Genomic DNA, 17,428 nt, shown 5'->3' with positions numbered 1-17,428 from the left:
GGGCTTCGCGCGATTATTCTCTGTCACTTGTAATTCATGGGTAAGTTTTGGTTTTCAGCGGTTTTGTTTGAAAAAATGTTGGCACTTCGTGGACACATTTCTATTAATTAATATAACATTTAAGATGCCGGTTGCAGTCGGAGGTCAATTTGTTACTACAATGTAGGCCCTACTACCAAATCACAATCTCACGGGTAGAAATACTGGCATTTTTAGGGACCGTTCACAAACACTTGTTAGGGGGGCCTGATGCAAAAAGGGGCGCTTAAAAGGGGCGCTTAAAAAATGACTACAAATGTTCCCGGGAAAATCGAGTTTAGGCCTATATGCTTTTATATGGGATTGACCCATAAATTTCATGTCAATAAGGGGGCTCTGACATTTTTGAGATCTGAAAAGGGAGGGGGCCCACAAAAATTTTCGAGATGAAATATTTTTGCATCAGTGTTTGTAACAAGTGTTTGTGAACGGTCCCTTTATAGAATTAAAAATGATGCGGAAATGATCTTCAAACCCGACCCGTCAGGTCGCACCCTTACGAAGGGCTGAGACGAATATACCTAGGTATATTCGTCAGTCAGCGAAGGGTTTATTGGGCTATTCCAGAAAATAGATGCACACCCCCTATAGAGGAGTTCGGATGCCCGGACTTTTTTGTCCAATCGAGACTGTTGGAAATCCAAACTTTCAAAGTGTCCAAAGGTAAAAAAATCCGGCAGAAAAATAGTTCAACATCAGAAATCCTCAATTTAAGAGCTCATTTTGGACATTTCCGTGATTTTTCCTTCATTTAATTGGATTTCCAAGCTTTTTCAAGTGATATTGGCAACTGGAATTCCAGTCGTTTTCAGAAAGCAGACTTGGATATCCGGACATTTCTTTGATTGAAAATTTACTCCTCTATAGGGGGTGTGCAATTATTTTCTGGAATAGCCCATTTCTATTGGGAGGGGAGGTTGAAATGTCAATCAATAATCAATAGTTTATAATCAATAATTGATACGGTAATCAATAGTCGATAATTAATAATCGATAATCAATCAAGAGAATCTCAATTTCCGGAACGAACAAAAAATGTTTTTCATTAGATAATACCATACTATTGTCTGTCCAATTAACTTAGACACCCAGTTTTTGTTACTTATTTGAAAAAATATCCACTTTCAAGGAAAGTCATGAAAGAAAAGTGTTAACATTCGCTGAGACCTAACAGGATTTTTGTGTTTCCAAAGCATTGAGTGAGAGTTTACCAGAAATTCTATTGAAATTGGAAGGTTTTTCTCAACACTTTAAAAATAATCCGGTAGAAGTTGGGTACCATTATTTTGGAAGGTCTCATTATACAGATTTGTAGGTACTGTGATTTTGGATAGTGAGTGGATGAATAGTAAATTAATTATACTCCTCACCAAAAACATTTTATAAAAATGAAAAATATCATTCAGTTCATAAAATGCAGACAGTGTTTCTTATTGGTATATTTATTCTTAGTGTATTAACGCAGTGATCCCAGTTGTCCCTCAACCAATTACAACAATTCGGCGCGGTATTTGAATCTTGTTCTGTGCATGCTTTTGGCTTGGCCCAATTCCAAGAAAATACAAATTGTATGCCCTATGAATGTTCTGATGTTATTGGTGAGGAGTATAATTCACAATACACTCTAGACGCACAGTAACTTGCCCTATCATTTGTTATAATGCACCAACTGTGACATCTTTTGAGTTATAGAGGTTGTGCATGAAAGGATTTGAACCGGTGTCCTTCACCGAAATCCACAGTCCATTCAATCAAATATTGTCATCAACCTATTTGATCGTAGTGTATTTGTTATGCGTGTGAGACGACCTCTCTTGGTGATTGCAAACATGCTTTTGTTGAATGCATTTGAGTAGACCACCATTATTGTGAATTAGTAAAAGGATCAAAGAAAAAGGGTGTCATCACTGATCAATATGCATGACTACAATGTTCAAACACCCCTTACTGTAAATAGATTATCCCATCAAAAGTTTCAAGTCATTAGGAATATTCGGCTGGACCCAGATATCTTGCTGTAAATCGGTCAAAATTGAATAAAAGTAGACAAGGAAGAATATTTTTTTTTCGCTTTACTAATAATTTCTGTTAGGTCTGACCGTATATAGCAACTTTTCTTTCATGACTTTTTGCCAAAGTGAAAACTTTTCTAAATATATCCTAAAAACCGGGTGTCTAAGTTATTTGGACAGACAATAGTAACGCCCACCTAGTCCGTGTTTGAACATTCAATAATTATTATTCTTATGGAATTTTAATTTCAAATTTTTCTATGGGATAATGTTCCACAAAATCACGTTTTTCCTCGAAAAGTGTGTAAGCTTGGCAAGTTGGCATCGATGGGACACCGTATATAGTAAGCACTAAGCAACGGATTCAAAAAAATTGAACATGGAACATATGATTCTCTTCTTTTTCAAGCGTTTTTGCCAACTTTGGGCAAATTGCAAATTCCCCTGTGACCTAGGCCTATAGGCCTATGGCCTATAATTTGGAGCTGTCATTTATATAGTTTCGAATGATGGGTAAAAAATTATGACCCCCCTATTATAGGGGGGGTCATAATTTTTTATACCGACTGAGGGGGTTATATATAAAATTATTAATGCCTTTGTGTGCGTTTAATATGCGTGCATTCTTTTAACTTACAACAAAATTTGTGCATAAGCCTATTTTAACACGTCAATACTGTGCCCCATGGTGCCAAATACTTCCCATTAACTTTTGACCTTTTAAAATTGCTTGCCCCCCCCCCGCTTGCGAAATTGTTTACCCATAGCCCCCTTGGCTCAAAAAGCAAGAACATTCATATAGTCATGCCTCCTACTACCTGTCGTATACTCAAGACATTATGATTTGGAAGTTTAATTTTGGCCTTTATGTGGAACTTGAAAATGAATATTGCTCCGATTTTGATGAAAACGGTCCGGGGCTCAAATTTTTCGTCTTTCATGTTGTCCCCTGGCTCAAAAAATACGGGACAAAACTCTTCTCCCCCTCTCCTCTCCTCAGACTCCTCTAGTCTCAGTCATCTCTCCTCTCCTCTCCTCTTCACCAGGGCCGTCACTAGACCATTTTCTCAGGGGGGGGTGTCGCGTGTCGATAAATTTTTTTCTGGTATATGGCCGTGGCCCCTGGGCACGGCAATATGATTCCCACCTCTGGCTCTTCGGATAGAAAACACCCCTCCCCCACAACTGTAAAGGAATTCCTTTACCGCGGAAAGCACACGAAAAATTGAGAAAATTTGCTATTCCAATGCTAAAATTCAAAGGGTGATGTACCGAAGTCACGCGAGCCAGGGGTAAAATTTCCAAATCGTCCCACTGATCTGAAAGAACATTAGCCTACTGGGACAAATGTGCGCGAAGCGCGCGAAAAATTGCAATATCAATGTTAATGAACAAAATTGAGGACAAGTTGTGCCCTAAAATCGTGCCAAAGGAAGATGCATCTAGGCGTTTTACAAGTTTTGGTTAATTTCCCGGTATTTTGATATAGTATACATGTACCGTACAAGTTTTATGCTCTTTCCAGGCACCAGGGGAGCTGCCCTAGCACTTATATTATTCATGATTTACATTATAGAAAGGATGGAATTATAACTCATTTTTGAGATTCGTATTCAAGTTCAAGATGAAAAAAGGGGACGTCTCTCAGATCTATACTCATTTGGCATCTTAATACTATGGGCCGAAATGGGGTTAATTTGGGGTCTAAAATAGACCCAAAGGAAGATGCAAATCGTAAATTTGTCACAGCTTATCTGTCGATTGAGCAGGGGAGGGGTCTAACATGCCACCCTCCACCATGGCTAATCTCAATTGTGCTGATGAACAGTGGCGTATTACCTTTTGACATTGAGGGAGCTGGGGTTGAACAAATTTCTTGAAGTATAGTGAATGCAGCCTTTGGCGACAGAAAGAATAAGTTTATGATGAATGCGCGTGAAGCGCGCGAAAAATTTAGCCATATTGAAGCTTAACTGGTGAAATATCGTGCAAAAGTGGAATAAATTCGCGCAAAAATTGACACATTAGTTAATTTGGTCAGAAACCGCATACAGGCTTCAACATTGGGGTCCCAAGCAAAATATTGAAGGGATTTATCCCCGCCCCCATCCCCCAGGATCTTATTGTAGTTTCAAGTTATCTCGCCTCTCTCCCTCTCTCCACCCCCTCTTTCTCTCTCCTTCCCTCTCTCCTCTCTTTCTCTTCCCAGGCTCCCTTCTCTTCCTTTCTCTCTTTTTCTCCTTTTTGGGGATCGCCCTATACGTAGTACACCCCCTATGGCATTGTGACAAGTTTAATTTTTGAGTTTTGTAGACAAAAACTCATTTTAGACTCACTGTTTTCATTTTGTATGTTATTTCAACATCAAAAGTTATGAGCAAAGATTTGATGAAAAAAGAAAATAATAATAATAGGATAATGTGAAATCTAAATGGTTTTCACCACAGTCAGCATGGGGACCATGCAGCCAAAAGTTCTATTTAACGGTTTCGTATAGGACAGATGTTTCAAATGGACAAATCTTTAAAATCTTTAAACCCTATTTCGGCTAAAATTGTATTGAAATCAGTATTTTTGAATAAAATAAACACACTATCTGTGGTCATCTAATTCTAGCGACTCCCTACATTTTGGTCATCAAAAATTTGATGACCCCCTATTTTTCTTTCCAAAAATTTATGACCACTTCCCCCAGTATATTTTGGGACCCACCCCTTCGTTCTGAAGAAAATGCCAGCCCCCCAAAGTGGTTTTCACAGAATGTATTTCATCGAAATTGCATATATCATATATTAGTTCGCCCAAGCCTAATATTTTATGTATTGACAATCTCTCCTTACGTGACACATTGCGTCGTCATGGTCGTGCACTGCAGAAGCTTACAAACTCAACAAAAATGATGCTGAGAGTTGTATCCAGGTTGCCAACAGTAAGTAACAAGAACAGATAGCAAAACGATGTTTTCCTAAAGCTGTTGGTGGGGAGTATTGTGTACTTGCATACAGCTAATGAGCTTAGAATTCATTTTAATGTGGCTCTTCTAAACTCAGCTGCACACTGTCGAATTTGGATGCTGCAGCATCTTGCATTGTTGGCCGGTGGCCTTGGGCTTGCGTAATGGACACATTAAATTGTATAATATTACATGTAGAATCAGTTTGGTAAAATGATATATTTTTTCTTGTCATGATGTGACTTTGGTAATACGGTATATATTTAGAAGTTCCTTTGTGCAGTGTGCAGTATATTTTCCCAGTTTTTATTTGAATTGAAACCCTCGCTGTCATCAGCATGCATTGTCATTGGCCGATTATGACAAGCCCCCGACACACCTATTCACCATACAAAAACAAACACACACACCACAAAAACACACCAAATTAATAAAAATAACAACAAAAAAACAACAACGAAGAAACATACTTGTTGCGTGATGTGTCATATCTTTTGAATTTGATTGATAATATTTGTGAACCCCCAAAAAAGGAGAAAATTCATGTTGGGTTATCCAAAATTTTGGAAAACTGCACGGAATAGCTTAAACCTAGCACAGAAATCATCTGTTGAAAGATTATTTATAATTTGAAGATCTTTTATGAGCTTCTTATAATGCCTAAATGGAGTCTTTACACTGACTAGTCTATCTCATGACCCGACTCATGTACCGTATATTTTAGACCATCAAGGATACACCGAAAATCATCAGTTCAGTTCATTTTATATAAGCGCAAGTTTGAAATTGGTAATTATTTAGCTGAAATATTATTAGCTAAACAAATTAAGAATGATCAATCAAACATTGCCCATCTATAGAAAAATTTTTTTAATTTGTGTACATCATGGAACATACTCTTTGCGTGGCTGTGCGTGGTAAGCTCAGTGTTGTACGCAGATAACCTCATACCTCATAGCATTGTACGCTTGTGTATTAGCAATAGCATGATTATTCGCAGAGTAAAAGTGTAGATGAATGTTCCACGATGTACACAAATTAAATAATTTTTCTACATTGTATAGTGAGAGAAATTTGCTTAAATTCAAGTTGCTGCTCATTCTTGTTTTGTTTTTTCTTGTTGGACGTAGCTGTACTGGTACTGATCTGTATCTTTAAATTAGGGCATGTTTTGAAATAAATCGACACAAAAACAAAAGTTTTTGTAGTATTACATTATACTGGTATGGTACTTCAAGTTTAACCTTTTAAATACTATTTGCTAGAGGTTCACATGATTTTTTGCTGAATTTTGCCTGGAATTTTTAAGCAACACATGTATGTCCACATTGAAATCTCAAAGAAATTAACCTGTGATATGCTGTGCGTATTTAATAAAAAATAATATAACCATGATGCTGGAAATATACATTCATTATGCATTTTGAAAGCTACTCTACATGTAAGCTAAAAAAAACCCATTAAAACACAATGCAAAAAAGTTACACAACTTGTGTTGGAGGGTAATAGCATATTATGCAGTGGCGGATTTAGAGGGGGGCGCATCCGGCGCGCGCCCCCTCTATTTTTTGCAGAGCGGCGCCTGACTTTATGTATTTTGCAGAGCGGCGCCTGACTTTGTGTGGGCGCCGAGCCGCCGCGGTAGCGGCGGTGGCTCTGCGCCCCCTCTATTGAAAATTCCTGGATCCGCCCCTGTTATGTATATATTTTTGAATAAATGTAATTATTTTTAAATGGGTTTAATAAATCTTGTCTTTTCTTCTTTGACATCATTTAGCATGTTGGTACAGCTGTGAGGCAATGTCACCACTGGAGATCACCAGTAAGTTAATGTGTTGCAATGTGTTTGTGTGGGGTTGTCCTGTGGCGAATGTCCTTATTTGTGCCTGTATTTGACCCTGTCTGGGTGTGTGTGTGTGAGGGGGGGGGGGTGTGTGTGACTTGTGTCATTAGTGCAGGGATATAAAGATAAAAATAAACTTGATGATTCTCTACTTTTTGATATGGAAAAAATAAGCACTTTTCAAATAATATGGAAGAAAAACCCATTTTTACCCATTGGGAACACAATGGAAATAATAATATAAACATCTTTTGAAATTTAAGGTATGGAAAAAGTAAGCCCTTCTGTATAAAGATATTGCATCAGATTTCATGAAATCCGCTTCATGCTGGTATGCATTCCTAGTCAGGTAACAATAGATTAAGACTTGCTGTGTCATTGTCATAGTACTCTTCATCTTATCTCTCACACTATGATTATTTGGAAAGATAAGGGGCTGATGCAATATGATGTCAAGTCTTGAGGTACCATGTGTACTGGGACTACTCAAGTTTTGTGTTAGATAAAAACACATACGTCTATTTTACCACAATAAAACCAAATAACAGCCCGTATTTCTCATCAATACTGTCATCTGCACAGGTCAACCATGCACCTTTTGTGATTTTTACAAGACCTTTGCTATTGAATCCAAATTGTGACATATTGTATTTGATATCTTGTTTCAATTGCAGGCAACAACCAAACTATTCATCAATGGAGAGTTTGTGGAATCCAAAACTACAGAATGGATTGATGTCCATAATCCAGTAAGCTGAATTAGTAATTAAAAAAAAAATGTGTTATTTATTTATTTATGTATTTACTTATTTATTATTTTTGCACCCAATTCGGGGTATTTTTCAAATTAAACATCTCGAAAACAAAAGTGTGACCCCAGGAGGTGGCTTAAAGTCCAACACATTTGACAGCACTATATCACAGTATACTGTCGAAGCCACATGGTTCAGCTATGGTGCGGTAACTGCTCTAGTTTCCTTTTATCAGTGTTAACAATTTTCTACAGAAAACACAGAAACAGACTATAGCCCAGAACAAGCAAATATCTGAATTTAACTGCAATCCATTGACAAATAATATATAGGGCTCATATTGAAATACCCTACCCCGTTTTCACACAGAAAGAAGGCAGGATTCCCCTCGCTAAGCGCCTTAGGAAAGCTTGGTCATAAACGGATGGATTATATGCATCAGTGATACACCCTGCCCAGGATTTTAACAAAGAAGGCTAGCACAGGAAAGCTGCAGGATGGCGCACACCTTCCTGTGTAAGGGAATTTCAATATGAGCCCATAATGATTTATATGCACACACTATTTTTAAAGATTTCCATGAGTAGGAAATGACTCATGCACTGAGAAAGGGTGCCGAGTTCATGAGAAGAAACATGAATAATTTCCTTTGTAGTTTGAAATCCAGTGATCCATGCTTTGTATAAAAATTCATTACAGGTTGACCTATTGTTGGACTATTAAATATATGATAGACATTATAAAAAATATGAAATGACTTCCTCTTCCAATTTATTGTAGACATCAAATGTTTCAAAATTCATTACCATACATTTAGGCCAGGGATCCCAGATTTATAGACCTATGCAAACATGCAAAAATTTTCAATTAATTTACATATTTTACCAAATTAATTCAGACAAATAAATAAAGATTGTTGGATTTTTGTGATATTTGGTGAATATGAAAAAGAGGGATGGAAGTAAAAATTTTTCATGGTAATCAAAGGGCAAAAAAGTGTAGATTAAGACCATGAGGTAAAATAAGTATATATATTCTTGGATTTTGTTGGAGCTAAGTGGAAATATTACCATTAGGTACAACACGATGACCAGAGGGACCTTATGGTTACAAATCACTGTATTTTTGTTTGCTACTTGTAATATGCTTCTTTTTACAAACTTCCAGGCCACAAATGAAGTTGTTACTAGGGTACCCAAAGCCACACCAGATGAGATGCAAGCAGCAGTGCAGGCAGCTAAAGATGCATTCCCAGCATGGAATGACACAACCATCTTAACTAGGCAACAGATTATGTTCAAATTTCAGGCACTTATCAGAGACAATATTGTAAGTACAAGGATTTTTATGTACAGTATGTGTTCCATTAACCAACCGCCCAGGGCAGTCATTTTGGGTGGGTGCTATACTGCTTATTTTTTACATTGTTTACATAATTGCATATGTAAAAGATGTCCCAAAATATTCATCCATCATCATCAGTGTTCCATATGTTTCAGACCATAAATCCAGATTTTCATGGGCAGTTAATAATATCAGTTTGATTGTTGTAAAGTCACTGGGGCATGAGTGGTTAATGGAATGAATACTGCACTTGTTTTTTTATTGATGTGTTATGAAGAATAAGGCCCGGTCCACACGAGTGTGTTTTTTCCCGTCGATTACGATCGTGTCATAATCGTATTATAATATTAGTACCGTGTGTCCGCTCAATGCCGTCGGCATATTACAATCGTGTCATCATTCGCGAATGATGAAAATTTCCATCATTGGGCCGGTTTCTAGCATGATCGTGTCGTAATTAATGATGAAAATTACCTGTGTGTACGCATTTTGTCGTTGTATTTATGTTTACTCAATGGGCTTCGTAATTACCATAGCGTGAATTTATTACGACACGATGACGAGATGCTGACCGTGTGGACGCTCTCATCATTCATGTATCATAATCGTGTCATAATCGGGTAATTACGACACGATGACGAAAATATACTAGTGTGGACTGGGCCTAAATTGCATAGTCAGATTGTTAGAAGTGCTGGCCTTTGAATTTTGAGGGATAATTTATGTAATACCGTATTTCGTCGAATAAACGCCCCCGGGGGCGTTACATTTTCCCAAGGGGGGGCGTTTATTAGAGGTCATTTTTAGCACGAAAATTCCCGTTAAAATCATTAGGTAAGCTTAAAAGTCACGCTAAAAAGACGAACTATGACCTTTTGACACTGACTTTTGGTTCACTTCCGGGTTCGGATCGCCATTTATTGCTGTTCTCGCGACCATGTGAGCAACTTGGTAAGCTTACTACACAAGATAGCATGGAAATATCGGAATTTTTGAAACATCTTGGTTGAATAAAGTGGCGGGGGGCGTTTATTTGAGGGGGGGCGACTATTCGACTAAATACGGTATTCACAGTCCAGGACTACATGGAGAATACATAAGTTTTATTTAATGATTCTTCTAATCTTTAAACGAAGATATGCAAAATCTAAATTGGACATAACTACATCTTGATATGCATTTTAATTTTATTTTGTAAAATATCTGATCCAATCACATCTTGCAATATTTGGGCAATGTTAAAAACTATAACAAGGAAAAACAGGTTCAATATAATAATTTTAAAGTCTGACTAATATTTTATCACTTGTTTATTCTTACTTTGTAGAAAGATCTTGCCAAGAATATCACATTAGAACAGGGCAAGACTCATGCAGATGCAGAGGGAGATGTGATGAGAGGATTGCGTAAGTACAATAGTCTTCATTGCAAAGGAATTTTGAACTGAAATAATCAAAATGGAGTATTTGAATCATAGCAAAAAAAACAACCCAAAAAACCATTTAAAAAAACCATCAAATTATTAAGGAGAAATACTTCTGGACTCCAGAGGTATTTTTCCTTGAGAGTCTTGATATAAGTCAAGATAACAGCCTGGGTCTCTCTAACCCAATTTAAGGCATCTTGCTTTGGAAAAAAAGTGGTTAAATTATGGTGAAATATTTTTGACATCAGATTGATGGAATTCATTATAGACGATCTGCAGCTGATAAAATACTCTAGAGAGGGAAAAACAATAATTTTAGAGTTTAAATGAAATGAACGTCTGATATGAGAATTTATGTGCATGGGGACCGTTGTGCATTTGTGTTAGTCATGCAAGTGAGTAATAAATGTTGCATACACAGATTTTCACAAGACAAGTACTTGATTTCTTACAGAGGTTGTTGAGCATGCATGCAGTATCACATCGTTACAGCTAGGTGAGACATTACCTGGAGTATCCAAAGACATGGACATCTTCACAATGAGAGTCCCATTGGGTGTGTGTGCTGGTATTACACCGTAAGTAACACATTATGATTTAGGGTGAAATGGTTCCCCTCAAATAACCACAAAACATGGACATTTATACCATTACTGTCCTGTGTCCTATTTATATTATTTTATAACCATTTGGGTGACCATTTATGTCAAACCTTGCTCTGTATCAGGGTTGTAGCTAGGATATTTTTAGTGCTGGGTGGCATTTGATGAAAATCATGCATATTTGACCAAATTCTAATTGACCTAATTGACCAAATACTTGATTAATTCAATAAAATTGTGCAATTTTGGACTCTTGAGTCGTGGGCTCCAGTGCCAAAATTGCCGCGGAGTGGTGGGCTCCAAAACTGAGTGGATAAATACCACATTTTATTGTATAATGGGTCTCTAAAATAACCACAAACATGAGTTATGAAGTGCTTGTGCTGATATTATACAGTGAATGGATGACTTGCTTTTGATATGCACAAGTTCACTCAATAATCATTGTATGCCGTATACGAGTGCATGTACCATGATGAGTGAACTCAAGCTTATCACAGGCAATCATACACACACAATGCTAATGGAGACATTAAAATATGACATTATCATAGCAGGTTGTGATTCTTACTGGAACAACTAGTGATAATATCATACATTAACCATTTAGATTCTTACTGGCTATTTTTGTTGTTACTGCACCACAAGTAAAGTTTGTTCGGCTTATATAAGGCGGAAATTATTTGGCTTTTGTTACTGCGTGCGTCAATAAAGTCCCAACTATGCTCGCGTAAATTCACATAAGCGTGCAGCAGGCACACATTACACAACGCACAACTAGCGTGAGCACTGTGCCCAACAGCGTACACGCAATTCTATATCAATATACGGTGTTATGAGTCTTCTTTTTTCCGCCTGATATAAACCAAACAAACTTTAGCATATATTCACCTGGGATACCAGACGACCTGCCACAACTGAGATATCAAAAATATGAGGCTTGCACCCAAACCTGCCATGATTCCCTGCTCAAATATTTTGTGTGGCAAAATGGGCTTTTTGTATGAATTGTTTTCACAAAAATGGACCCATTTCCCTTATTCTCATCACTTAGTTTGGTTCCCTGTATCATTTCCTTCTAAAAAATAACATTGTCTCCCAAGGCAGGCAAATTTCCCACCAGTATGATTGTACATTCCTGGATTTTGCATCCTCTATGTAACTATCCATCGCAAGTGTGACACTGTTGTATCCTTTTGGATCCATCCTTTGGTTCCCTGCTAGTCAGTTGGAATCAATTTTCCCTGTTTTTATATATCAATTGACAGTCAATAAGAAAAATCTGTTTTACCTGTAGATTTATAAATTAAAAACATTCTTTTTTGATGACTAGATTTTCTGATCTAGTATTTTTTGTTTTTCTATTTCATGAGTTCTTTTTAATGTTTTCTCTCTGTATTAAATCACAGATTTAACTTTCCTGCCATGATCCCCTTGTGGGTAAGTATTATTTTGACTTTTGGATTTTTGTTTGTGTGTGTTTATGTTGGGGAGGTATGATACTCTGAATCTACAGCTTAGATTAACATTTTGATGATTGGACTGTTATTTCCCAACCATAGTATAAGAAATGTTCATGATATTCACTGATTAACTTGACAATGGTAGTTGAGTAAGCTTAAAACTAAGTTCTTTTCTTTACCAGAAAAGAAGGAATGAAAAATGAGGAGTACAGAAAAAAATAGGAAGGGAAATAATAATGATTGGATTAAGGTCAGCTCCTTCTTATTCATCAGTGGATGAAGCTTGAAGAGAAAATTCAAGATTTGCTGTACAAATTATGTTGTTATAATCATCCCAATGATCAACATGCATAAATGATATTCTATTCTAAGCCAAACATTTCTTGATTCTTTATGATACAGATGTTCCCCATGGCAGCTGTATGCGGTAACACATATGTGATGAAACCATCAGAACGTGATCCCGGTTGTTCTATGATGCTTGTGGAGCTTGCTAAACAGGCAGGCTTACCAGACGGTGTTGTTAATATAATCCATGGCCAGCATGATGGTAAGTGTGTTCTTGTGGTATGTGATAAACCAATTAGAGTGTTATGCTAACTTTGGTACACCTCAAGTTCTGTAGTGACGTAAGTGCGTATTTCGTTGGTTGCCAAACAAATTGCGCATGTTCAGTTAATCGCACAGAGTGTACACACATGCGTACCAGGATGGTATGTCAGCACGCTTACAGCACAAACACATGCACACACAAAACATTGATGTCAATAACATACTTGAAGTTATCAAGTGTGTATGATATTCATGGGGTATGTTTAAGAAACAACTTGACAGTGAGCTTCTGTTGTAGAATATGCTGTTAGTTAGGTTAGTTGAGCCCTTAAGCATCAAATGTTCAAAATAATTTTTATGCAACTCAATTTTCAGTTTAAAAAATAAATCAGTCTTGGGAAATCCACATAGATTACAACTATAAATCTGCAATGTTGACTCAATACAAGAACAGGTGTTAGAGAGTACAAGAACAGGTGTTCGAGCTCGCCTGTATTAGGAACTATATAATCATGCATACGTATTGTGCTATTCTGTTCAGCCGATTATCTGGGTTGTTGTTTTTTGCTCAACCCAAACTGGCGGTGTACCTCTTATCATAAGGTACATCACTTCTCCATATTTATGAAACAGTATCTAAAAATGTCAGAAGAAAATTTTTATATGACTTGCTCATTCACTGTTTTACAGTAATTACAATACTTTTAGTGTCCTTGCAACATCAAGAGAAAGGGATATAATATTTAATAATGCATTTTATTGTGTCCAGGTGTATTCATTTTATTAAATTTGCATAAATGTCATTCTGTCCAATTTCTCGGGAATTGTTAAGGCTATAGTCAATTAATATATGAAACATAAATTTGCATTAATTTTTGTTTAATTTATTTTTTATTTTTTGGAATAGGAATTTTTTTCTTTCCAGCTCCAAGTGAAATTGCCCCTGTTAAAATGAAGCATGTCAAGGTCATGAAGGTGGAGGCATTGCGGACGAAGCTTTGCGTGGAGAACACTGCTACCCGAGAACCGCAAAATTCTAGTTAAATCAATTTGTCAATATGCATACCTTGGCTCTTGTGCAATATTGCAGTTAAAAGAATCTGTCAAGCAGTAGGTTTGGGTACATATTATTTTCAGCCAGCTGGCATAGATTTTCATTACAAATATGACATGCATAAAATTTGACATCTGATGACACACCTGTTGCTGCATTTATTGTGATATTATGCAATGTTCAGTTAGGAAAAGATGTTGTCATGATGGTAGCAAGAGTGGGCTGCTTAAGGCAGCTGTGTACTCTAGACATTGTTTCTTTCGCAAAATTGAGTGTTTTTGATATGTTTGTACTTTGTTGTGTTTTTATAAATACAAGGAATGAAAATCCAGATTTGTAAACTCCAACTGCAATATTTTAAGGATTTTATTTCACTCTTCCACTCGTGTTTGAAATTGAAAAGGAAAGAAAATCTTTGTTGTACCAGAAGGGTACACGCACGCAACAACGCATCGCGTTGCGTATCGCGCAATTTGTTAACGCACAAATACGCATACGCGACGCTTATCTACATGCGCGGCGCATCTTATGGAAACACCACAGAAGTACAAAAACCTAGTGGTCAAATGGCTCCATTTTAGCTGATAAAATGTGGGTTTTTTCAAGTTCTTTCCCCCGATTTAAATATCAAGTTACGAATGGATTTCGCTCAAACTTCTCAAGGGGCCGTGGATTTACCCGATGTTTATGTAATGTAAGGTAGAAAAATAAAAACTGCCGCATTCTCCTGCGAGATTCGATGAAAGTGCAAAATGTGACCACTTTAAACTTCAACGGCCATTATTTCAATGTTCATTTTCTCGGTAAAATGACGATTTAGGTACACGATAACTCAATAAATACAGCATCTATAGGTAAGCAAATATGATCATCGTAAAAAGCATGATCGACTCAAGAAACTGTTTTCTCATTTTTTATATTTTGGTCTATTTCCGATTTTAGGCATCATTTTGTGCAAATAGGCGTTTGTGAATTTTAAAAGTTCAATTTGATGCCTTATATGGTCAATATCTCAAAAAATAAGGCCAATATCAAAAAAATTTAAAAAAACATTTTTGGAATGGAGCCTCAAGATTGAGCTAAAAACAAAATAAAATATTTTGGAAAGAGTGTTTTTTGTTATGATGTACCTAACAAATATTGCCAAAAACTCACTTTTTGTGATTTTTTTCATAATTGTTGTTTTTACCCCAAATCTGTATTTATATTAAGATTTATTGATGTCTTGCCTTCATAAAAATGTATACTTTTATATGTCTTGCGCAAATAATTACAAAGTTATTGCACTTTTACTACATGCATGTCTGAGAGTACACAGCCTCCTTAAACCGATCTCCTGTGTATATGCTAGTGACAAGTTGATCACATTGGTTGCTTCTGAATTGGCCCGATCTGAATCGCTAAAAATTAAATTGATTTGAACCAATTGGAATTTCAAGGAAGAAAGTCAGTATATTTACTAGCATAGAAGTAATATTGTTTTATCAAATATTAATCAGCATGAAGGTTTCAAAATTTTGTGATACATGAAATCGAACTACTTCCAGATGATGTCGTTTAATGAAAATCTATTAATAGAGGGCTCTCTTTTAATTAAGAGTTGCAGGACAAGGGTATTTTTAACGTAACCACATTAATTTGTCTCCAATTGTATTGGTCCCAACTACCGTAGTAATTTACTGCAGGTCCCTGTGTTCGTCAATAACACTTCTTACACTTGATATATTTCCTCTTACTTAGAGTATAGAAAAAAATTATAATCTCCAATCAATAATGAACCTTACCTTGGATTATCCGGTACCTACACCTCGCTTGGTTATGCTAACAATATAAGTTTGCAGGACATGGTTTTGACAGGGAGAATTTAACACAGAGTGCCATTTTAGATGTGCACATATTTACACACATCTGCTTTGTCCAGGATGAGTTCAGTAACCTCCCTGTGGCAGTGGCATAGATTTCTTTTTGACATGGGGAGGATGGGGTTGGAAAAAATGTCTTGAAATATAGTGAATCCGACACCTTTTGGCGACCGTATAAGTTTATGGTACGAATGCACAAAAAATGTTGGGCTTTGGGGGCTAAAATTGGCAAACATGAGGTTAATTTGTTCAGAAATCCACATACAGGTGTTAACATTGGGGGGATGATTGTATGGACCACCCCCCTGGAAAATATTGGGGGGGGATTTATCTCCCCCCCCCCCATCCCCCGGAATCTACGCCTATGTCCTGTGGGCTCATTGTCATGGTTGAGTTGTGGGAATGAGGGTGCTCGTCACACTAACAGAATAATAATAAGTAAAGAAGATTCACCAACTGGCAAAGTCCAGTATCATCAGTTATTATCTGTTATGATTCCAGTGACACCTCATGCATATTGCCCTGGGTAGGATTACGCTAATATTCATTGGAGGGGCATCACCATTAGCACTACAGCTCTATTATTCTTTGTTTTTCAAAGTAGCATACTAGTACCTATTACAATATATTCAAAGGTCCAGGGAAATTAATGATGTGTCACTGGAGCTGGAATAGTTAATAGTGTTGCCAAAAAGAATCAATGGCATTTTGACAAATAGCCATTTACAATAATGTTTTATTTTTGCAGCTGTAAACTTCATCTGTGACAACCCAGATATCAGGGCAGTATCGTTTGTTGGGTCTGATCAAGCTGGTATATATATTCATGAGAGAGCGAGTCAGGCTGGCAAGAGAGTCCAATGTAACATGGGTGCCAAGAACCATGGTGTCGTCATGCCAGATGCCAACAAGACTAACACACTGAATCAGGTATGTATACCCAGATATCAGGTATCGTTTGTTGGATCTGATCAAGCTAGTATTTATATACCGTACGTAAGAGAGCAAGTCAGGCTGGCAAGAGAGTCCAATGTAACATGGGAGCCAAGAACCATAAAAATATACTCTTTGATCATAGAGAACATTCCAAAAGAAAATGAGAACCCAGTATGCCTCATCATTAGTTGTTGCCACTCTTCCTTTCCTCTGAAACATGGTGCTATTGTATTTCTGTACAGTTAACAGGTGCCGCATTTGGAGCTGCTGGTCAGAGGTGCATGGCCATATCTACTGCTGTGATGGTAGGAGAATCACATGAATGGATCCCAGAATTAGTGGAGAGAGCCAAGCAACTAAAAGTTAATGCTGGTAAGAGGTCCAGTGGTCCAGTGCTAAATTGTGTAATGTGACCTGATCAAGTCACCCCTACCCAGATTCTGATTACCAAGTTACAGATTTTGTCTATAACTCAAAATCAGTATTGATCCTGTGCCATATACTGGGGTACACAAAAAGGTGGCTTTGTTACATTTTGATGTGCAGTTTGGATTTCAAAACACTGTCTCTTGAGTATTCCTTCACTTAGA

At 37.0% G+C, this 17,428-nt stretch overlaps 1 protein-coding gene across 1 annotated transcript in view; it reads left to right on the top strand.

The window, feature by feature from the left end:
• LOC140152801 (probable methylmalonate-semialdehyde/malonate-semialdehyde dehydrogenase [acylating], mitochondrial) overlaps positions 1-17,428 on the top strand; it is an 80,802-nt gene that overhangs the window by 39,440 nt on the left and 23,934 nt on the right. Inside the window, exons 2-11 of the mRNA XM_072175299.1 lie at positions 4,913-4,980; positions 6,782-6,826; positions 7,522-7,596; positions 8,767-8,928; positions 10,271-10,349; positions 10,824-10,947; positions 12,381-12,411; positions 12,837-12,984; positions 16,651-16,832; positions 17,081-17,210. Of these exons, the coding sequence (XP_072031400.1) occupies positions 4,948-4,980; positions 6,782-6,826; positions 7,522-7,596; positions 8,767-8,928; positions 10,271-10,349; positions 10,824-10,947; positions 12,381-12,411; positions 12,837-12,984; positions 16,651-16,832; positions 17,081-17,210 (1,009 nt within the window). The 5' untranslated portion in view covers positions 4,913-4,947. The remainder of the gene's footprint in view (positions 1-4,912; positions 4,981-6,781; positions 6,827-7,521; positions 7,597-8,766; positions 8,929-10,270; positions 10,350-10,823; positions 10,948-12,380; positions 12,412-12,836; positions 12,985-16,650; positions 16,833-17,080; positions 17,211-17,428) is intronic.

Source organism: Amphiura filiformis, chromosome 5 (assembly GCF_039555335.1).
Source record: "Amphiura filiformis chromosome 5, Afil_fr2py, whole genome shotgun sequence".
NCBI lineage: Eukaryota > Metazoa > Echinodermata > Ophiuroidea > Amphilepidida > Amphiuridae > Amphiura > Amphiura filiformis.
Note: the sequence above shows the minus strand (reverse complement) of the source record. Positions and strands in the feature narration are given on the sequence as shown.